The sequence below is a fragment of the Mustelus asterias genome, chromosome 9, assembly GCF_964213995.1.
Source record: "Mustelus asterias chromosome 9, sMusAst1.hap1.1, whole genome shotgun sequence".
Lineage (NCBI taxonomy): Eukaryota > Metazoa > Chordata > Chondrichthyes > Carcharhiniformes > Triakidae > Mustelus > Mustelus asterias.
In genome coordinates this window covers 65,093,978-65,102,580 of record NC_135809.1, presented here as the reverse complement: position 1 = coordinate 65,102,580, position 8,603 = coordinate 65,093,978, and the positions used below count along the sequence as shown (strand labels likewise).

General features: G+C 51.1%; 1 protein-coding gene across 1 annotated transcript in view; it reads left to right on the top strand.

Moving 5' to 3' along the window:
• Positions 1 to 8,603, top strand: part of akr1b1.2 (aldo-keto reductase family 1, member B1 (aldose reductase), tandem duplicate 2) — a 37,421-nt gene that overhangs the window by 3,323 nt on the left and 25,495 nt on the right. The window contains exon 2 of the mRNA XM_078220296.1: positions 5,030 to 5,197. Coding sequence (XP_078076422.1) covers positions 5,030 to 5,197 — 168 coding nt within the window. The remainder of the gene's footprint in view (positions 1 to 5,029; positions 5,198 to 8,603) is intronic.

The window sequence follows — 8,603 nt, the reverse complement described above, 5'->3', positions numbered from 1 at the left end:
AGGAGAGGGGAGAGACTGTATGGGGGGGGGAGGAGGAGAGGGAGAGACTGTATGGGGGGGGAGGAGGAGAGGGAGAGACTGTATGGGGGGGAGGAGGAGAGGGAGAGACTGTGTGGGGGGGGAGAGGGAGAGACTGTGTGGGGGGGGGGAGGGAGAGACTGTGTGGGGGGGGGAGGGAGAGACTGTGTGGGGGGGGGAGGGAGAGACTGTGTGGGGGGGGGGAGGGAGAGACTGTGTGGGGGGGGGAGGGAGAGACTGTGTGGGGGGGGGGAGGGAGAGACTGTATGGGGGGGGGAGGGAGAGACTGTATGGGGGGGGGGGGGGAGGGAGAGACTGTATGGGGGGGGGGAGGGAGAGACTGTATGGGGGGGGGAGGGAGAGACTGTAAGGGGGGGGGAGGGAGAGACTGTATGGGGGGGGGGAGGGAGAGACTGTATGGGGGGGGGGGAGGGAGAGACTGTATGGGGGGGGGGAGGGAGAGACTGTATGGGGGGGGGGGAGGGAGAGACTGTATGGGGGTGGGGGGAGGGAGAGACTGTATGGGGGGGGAGGAGGAGAGGGAGAGACTATGGGTGGGGGGGAGGAGGAGAGGGAGAGACTGTATGGGGGGGAGGAGGAGAGGGAGAGACTGTATGGGGGGGGGAGGAGGAGAGGGAGAGACTGTATGGGGGGGGGAGGAGGAGAGGGAGAGACTGTATGGGGGGGGGAGGAGGAGAGGGAGAGACTGTATGGGGGGGGAGGAGGAGAGGGAGAGACTGTATGGGGGGGGAGGAGGAGAGGGAGAGACTGTATGGGGGGGGGAGGAGGAGAGGGAGAGACTGTATGGGGGGAGGAGGAGCAGGAGAGACTGTATGTGGGGGGGGGGGGGGAGGAAGAGGAGAGGGAGAGACCTGGGGGGGGGGAGAGGGAGAGACCGGGAGGGGGAGCGGGAGAGACTGTATGGGGGGGGGTGAGGGAGAGCCCTGGGGGGGGGGGGGGGGGTGAGGGAGAGGGAGAGACCTGGGGGGGGGGGGGGAGGAGAGAGACCTTGGGGGGGGGGGGGGGGGGGGGGAGAGGGAGAGACTGTATGGGGGGGGGGGGACAGGAGAGGATGAGACCCAGGGGGAGAGACACCTGGGGGGGTGGAGAGGGAGAGACCCCTGGGGAGGGGAGGGGAGAGGGAGAGACCCCTGGGGGGGAGGAGAGGGGAGAGACCCCTGGGGGGGGGAGGAGAGGGAGAGACCCCTGGGGGGGAGGAGAGGGAGAGACCCCTGGGGAGGGGGAGAGACACCTGGGGGGGAAGAGAGGGAGAGCCCCCTGGGGAGGGGGAGAGACACCTGGGGGGAAGAGAGGGAGAGCCCCCTGGGGAGGGGGGAGGGACACCTGGGGGGGGGGAGGAGAGGGAGAGACCCCAGGGGAGGGGGAGAGACACCTGGGGGAGAGGAGAGACCCCTGGGGAGGGGAGAGGAGTAGGAGAGGGAGAGACCCCCCCCGGTGGGAGGAGAGGAGAGGATGAGACCCCGGGGGAGGGGGAGAGACACCTGGGGGGGGAGGAGAGGGAGAGGCCCCTGGGGAGGGGAGAGGATTAGGAGAGGGAGACACCCCCCCCCCCCCCCCCCCCCCCGGTGGGGGGGGGAGGAGGAGGAGGTGAGGGAAAGATCCCCCGGGGAGGGGAGAGGAGTAGGAGAGGGAGAGACCCCCGGGGAGGAGGAGGCGGCGAGGGAAAGACCTCCGGGGGGAGGAGGAGAGGGAGAGACCCCTGGGGAGGGGAAAGGAGTAGGAGAGGGAGAGACCCCCAGGGAGAGAGAGAGACCCCGGGGGTTGGGTGGGGAGAGAGAGAGACCTCCGGGGGGGGGGGGGGGGGGAGGGAGAGAGAGAGAGAGACCCCTGAGGGTGGGGAGGGAGACCCCTGGGGGATGTGGGTAGGTGAGAGAGAGACCTGGAGGGGGGGGAGTGGGGGGAAAGGGAAAAGAGACCTGGGGGGGGGTGCAGGCAGAGGGAAGAGACCCGGTGGGGGAAAGGGGGGTGGGTGGTGGAGGGAAGGGGGAGGGGAGGGAAGAGAGACCCAGGGGATGGGGGGAGCGGGAAGAGAGACCCGGGGTGGCGGGAGAGGGAAGAGAAACCCAGGGGTTGGGAGGGGCGAGAGAGACCCGGTGGGGAGAGGGAAGAGAGATGGGGTGGGAGAGACCCAGGGGGGCGGGTAGAAGAGAGACTGTGTGGGTATTGGGGGGAGGGGGGGGGGAGAGGAGAGGTGGCGCAAGAGACCCATGTGGGTATTGGGCAGGGTGGGGTTAGTAGTGGGGGCATCAGGCATTGGATTTGGAGTGGATATTAATCAGTGGTATTGAATATATGTGCATGGGTATTAACAGGGTATCAGTGTGCAAATGGGGTCTGGGGTCTAAATGCAGCATAGTGTATGTTCATGCACCAAATTCATGTTCGCTGACATTTGGACCTAATGTATTTTATTCTTGCATCTTGAAATTTCCTAACGTCATGAAATGTGTCCAAAGTATTTCACGTGTCGTTGAGCGTCAATGGCACAAGTTAGTAGAAATTAAAAGGCTAGGGGGGGTGGGGGAAGCGTGCAAAGAGTTGAGATTTGGTTAGTCGTTCCAGAGGTTGTGCTGGTCGAGGACCTGTCCAGAACGATAGTGTCATTTTAGAGGACAGATAGACATGGAAACTTGTGTAAGGCAGGAGGAGATTGTAAAAATAGAGCAATTTGAAGTTGAACAGATGTATCAGCTATCTTGTGACAGATTTTGCTGTAGCTGGTATTTTGTTACAACTGCCTTTGCATGTTTTGAGCTTTTATGTTATTTGTGTGGCAAGTTATTGGGCTGAATTTTTTGGTTCAGCCAAGAAGCGCGTGGGGCTGGAAAACCTGGCGAGCCATTCAAAAGGTAACTGAGTTCTCAACAGGAGTAGAAAAACCCAGTTGAATGAGCAAACTGATAATGTAATGAGGAAGATAGCACCTGATTAAAATCTACTCACGCAAACATGAAATTGTGAATTTAATGGAATGAGCACTAATGAAGTGTAAATTCACTGTCAAATTGGGTATAGAAAAGGAAAGATTAGATTAGGAAAGGAAAAATAAAATTTTATCACTTCATCTTTTAACAATTAAAACAAAGGAAGAAGACTCCACGGTTGTAGTAATTTTTAGTGTCACTGAGGTTCATTGGCAGTAATAAATAGCTCTCGGGTTGTTCAAAATTGTGCTTCGAATTATACGGTTTAACTTGTGGCAAGATTAATTTCTTTCTACAGCAAGTCCAGAGGTGTATTTAAACATGACTTACTGGCAATGAGGATAAGTTAGTCATATTATAAAGATGGTGTTGATCATGGATGGGATGTACTATTTGAAATTTAGCTTTTAGTCGAACAGGGTACCCTTAAGATTTTGCTCGTCCCCAAGAAGTAGCCAGGGAGGGTGGATAGTTAGTCCCTAATAACATTGACCCTCTAACAATTTCCTATCAATTTACTAATCTCATCCCGCTCTCTCCCACTTCATACACATATTTGAGCTGCATAACTAAATATGTTCGAAATGGACAAGTCACAATTTTCCAAACTGATCCAGATGACTCAAGTGAAAGCAGACCAGTGGTGGAAAAAAATGATGAGGCATTCTGATACAAGTACAAAATGCTGAAAACAAAAATTGCTAGAAATATTCAGCAGGCCAGGTAGCATATTCAGTAAAGAGTTACCAGACCATCAACTTGAAATGTTGATTCTATTCCTCTCTGCACAGATGCTGCCTGACCTGAATATTTTCAGCACTTTCTGCTTTCATTTGAGTCATCTGGGTCAGTAAGGAAAATTATGACCTGTCCACTTGTTAATTCGGATAGATGTGCAGCCCAAATATAGGTCTATGAAGTGGGAGAGAGCTGAATAATTGAAATTGTTACTCTGTCAACGATATTAGGGAGGGGACCATGGATAGATATTCAGGTGGCTCTAGATGCATTTTATTTAATGTATAGATAATCCTGCCTACAATTTCCCCATACTAAATTCTATCAGTTTCCTGACTCTGAGGGTCTACAAATTCCCTTTAAGTGCTGCATAACCTCCTTCACATCACTCCTACCAGTAATTCTTGGGCAAATAAACCTCTGTAGAGGCTGTCCAAGGCATAATTGCTTGCAGTTTTTTTTACTTGTTTAACCTTTCTGAGGTGGTTGAGCATGCAGGGAGGGATAGGAAACATCATTTGAAAGAAACAAATATTCGTAGATATTGACTAATTGAGGGGCAAATGTGCAGAGATAGGGAATTGCATTTTCAAAAAAGGGATGCTTAGTCAAAAACAGGGATAGACATTAAGGGGATGGCAGGGATACAGTGAAACAAATATGCAGTTGGAGAGTGGACAGACAGTGTAATGGGATTGGTGTTAGAAGTGCAAACTAGGTGTACAAGAATTTACAGAATTGGTGAACTATGTGGTAAGATGGAGGGAAGAATACCTATACATGGAACAGATAGCGTGAGTGTGTATTCAGTGTATAATCAGGGATACGTGAGCACAAAGGAAGTTTTGGGATTAATATGTGAATGGAAAATGCATGTAGAAGAATGCAGTGGGAGCAATGTGTGGAGATTAGGGAGCACAAACAGGGAATAGGGCACTGGACACATGCAGAGACAAGGAGAGGAATGAATGCACTGTGACACTGAAGTGGGAGGAAAGTGTTGATATGTGCAGAAAAGTTGAGTTACAAATGCTGACTTACAGAATGGTGTTTGGCCTTGTAAGAGAAGTAAGAGTCAACAACCTGGATACAGAGGGTGGGTGTGCACAGAGGCATTGTGTAATGGCAAAGGGAGGAAGAAGAGACGTGCAGGTGCAAAAATGGGACTGAGGGGCTTATGCACAGATGCATGCTTGCATGGTGATGTGTGCTGAGCATGGACAGGCATCCTGAGAAAAGTTGACTCTTGTGAAGTAATAGGAAGTGTTGGTTACAGTCATTCACTAAGTGTTTTACACAAGCCTTGATGAACGCTTTGCTTTATTCAGTCAAAACCAGGTGAAGTGACGGAAGCAGTGAAGAATGCTATTACCACTGGTTATCGTTACATTGATGGTGCATATGTTTATGAGAATGAGAAGGAAGTGGGTGAAGGCATACATCAAATGATTAAGAATGGAGTTGTAAAGCGTGAAGACCTCTTCATTGTCAGTAAGGTAAAGTGGAGAATTTTGAAAGTTATTCACCAATACTCAAGTGACAGCAGTGTCTGCATCTACAGGATACACTATAGCAACTAACTCCTTTTGACAGTACCTTCCAAACCTGATCTCTACCCACTAGAATTCAAGGGCAGCAGATGCACAGGATTGCAACCACCTATAGATTCCCCTCTGAGCCACACAGCATCCTGATTTGGAACTACATTGCTATTCCTTCAAGAACAAAACAGTACAGCACAGGAAACAGGCCCTTCGGCCCTCCAAGCCTGTGCCGCTCCTTGGTCCAACTAGACCAATCGTTTGTATCCCTCCATTCCCAGGCTGCTCATGTGACTATCCAGGTAAGTCTTAAACGATGTCAGCGTGCCTGCCTCCACCACCCTACTTGGCAGCGCATTCCAGGCCCCCACCACCCTCTGTGTAAAAAAAAAAAACGTCCCTCTGATGTCTGAGTTATACTTCGCCCCTCTCAGCTTGAGCCCGTGACCCCTCGTGATCGTCACCTCCGACCTGGGCAAAAGCTTCCCACTGTTCACCCTATCTATACCCTTCATAATCTTGTATACCTCTATTAGATCTCCCTCATTCTCCGTCTTTCCAAGGAGAACAACCCCAGTCTACCCAATCTCTCCTCATAGCTAAGACCCTCCATACCAGGCAACATCCTGGTAAACCTTCTCTGCACTCTCTCCAATGCCTCCACGTCCTTCTGGTAGTGCGGCGACCAGAACTGGACGCAGTACTCCAAATGTGGCCTAACCAGCGTTCTATACAGCTGCATCATCAGACTCCAGCTTTTATACTCTATACCCCGTCCTATAAAGGCAAGCATACCATATGCCTTCTTCACCACCTTCTCCACCTGTGTTGCCACCTTCAAGGATTTGTGGACTTGCACACCTAGGTCCCTCTGTGTTTCTATACTCCTGATGACTCTGCCATTTATTGTATAACTCGTCCCTACATTATTTCTTCCAAAATGCATCACTTTGCATTTATCCGGATTAAATTCCATCTGCCACCTCTCCGCCCAATTTTCCAGCCTATCTATATCCTGCTGTATTGCCCGACAATGCTCTTCGCTATCCGCAATTCCAGTCATCTTCGTGTCATCCGCAAACTTGCTGATTACACCAGTTACACCTTCTTCCAAATCATTTATATATATCTCAAATAGCAGAGGTCCTAGTACAGAGCCCTGCGGAACACCACTGGTCACAGACCTCCAGCCGGAAAAAGACCCTTCGACCACTACCCTCTGTCTCCTATGGCCAAGCCAGTTCTCCACCCATCGAGCCACTTCTCCTTGTATCCCATGAGCCTTAACCTTCTTAACCAACCTGCCATGTGGGACTTTGTCAAATGCCTTACTGAAATCCATATAGACGACATCCATGGCCCTTCCTTCATCAACCGTTTTTGTCACTTCCTCAAAAAACTCCACCAAATTTGTAAGGCACGACCTCCCTCTTACAAAACCATGCTGTCTGTCACTAATGAGATTGTTCCGTTCTAAATGCACATACATCCTGTCTCTAAGAATCCTCTCCAACAACTTCCCTACCACGGACGTCAAGCTCACCGGCCTATAATTTCCTGGGTTATCCCTGCTACCCTTCTTAAACAACGGGACCACATTCGCTATCCTCCAATCCTCAGGGACCTCACCCGTGTCCAAAGAAGGGACAAAGATTTCCGTCAGAGGCCCAGCAATTTCACCTCTCGTCTCCCTGAGCAGTCGAGGATAGATGCCATCAGGCCCTGGGGCTTTGTCAGTTTTAATGTTCCCTAAAAAACCTAACACTTCCTCTCTTGTAATGGAGATTTTCTCTAACGGGTCAACACCTCCCTCCGAGACACTCCCGGTTAACACGCCCCTCTCCTTCGTGAATACCGATGCAAAGTATTCATTTAGGATCTCCCCCATTCCCTTGGGTTCTAAGCATAATTCCCCTCCTTTGTCCCTGAGAGGTCCGATTTTCTCCCTGACAACTCTTTTGTTCCTAACGTATGAATAGAATGCCTTAGGATTCTCCTTAATCTTGCCTGCCAAGAACATCTCGTGACCTCTTTTTGCCCTTCTAACTCCCCGTTTGAGATCTTTCCTACTCTCTCTGTATTCCTCCAGAGCTCCATCTGTTTTCAGTTGCCTGGACTTAACGTACGCCTCCCTTTTCATTTTAATCAGATCCTCAATTTCCCTGGTTATCCACGGCTCTCGAATCCTACCTTTCCTATCTTTCCTTTTTACAGGCACATGCCTATCCTGCAGCCTTATCAATAGTTCCTTAAAAGACTCCCACATGCCAGATGCGGACTTACCCTCGAACATCCTCTCCCAATCAACATCCACCAATTCCTGCCTAATCCGGCTATAGTCAGCCTTCCCCCAATTTAGCACCCTGCCTGTAGGACAGCACTCATCCTTGTCCATTACTATCCTAAAGTTTACAGAGTTGTGGTCACTATTTGCCACATGTTCCCCTACCGAAACTTTGACGACCTGACCGGGCTCATTTCCCAGAACTAGGTCCAGTATAGCCCCCTCTCTAGTCGGGCTATCTACATACTGTTCCAAAGAACCTTCCAGTACGCATTTTACAAATTCCTCCCTGTCCGGTCCCCCAGCTCTCATCACTTTCCAGTCTGTGCCAGGGAAATTAAAGTCCCCCACTACAACAACCCTATGTTTTCTGCACCTATCCAGAATCTCCTGACATATCCTTTCCTCCACTTCCCGTGGGCTGTTGGGTGGTCTGTAGTACACCCCCAGCATAGTGACTGCACCCTTCCTGTTTCTGAGTTCCACCCACAGCGACTCAGTACATGACCCCTCTAAGTTGTCTACCCTCTGCACCGCGGTAATATGCTCCTTAACTAATATCGCTACTCCCCCACCTTTTTTAGCCCCTCCTCTGTCTCGCCTAAAACACTGATACCCCGGAATATTCAGCTGCCAGTCCTGTCCTTTTAACCAAGTTTCCGTCACCGCAACCACATCCAAATTCCGCACAAGCATTAAGGCCCTAAGTTTGTCTGTTTTACCCGTTACACTCCTCGCATTGAAGCAGATGCACTCCAGACTTCCAGGCCCAGTCAGGTCCTCCTCCTCCAGAGTGCTCCTCTTCTTAGCTAGCCTTGCCCTGGCCCCCAGCTCGACCCCAGCCTCAGTATTTACTGACCTCCTGTTTTGTTCCCCACCCCCCTGCCACACTAGTTTAAATCCTGCCGAAACACTCTAGCAAAACTCCCAGCCAGGATATTTGCTCCCTTCCAGTTGAGGTGTAACCCATCCTTTCTGTACAGTTGCCATCCTGACTTGAAGATTTCCCAGTTATCTATGAATTTAAAACCCTCCCTCTTGCACCAGTCCTTTAGCCACGCGTTCAACTGTAGAATC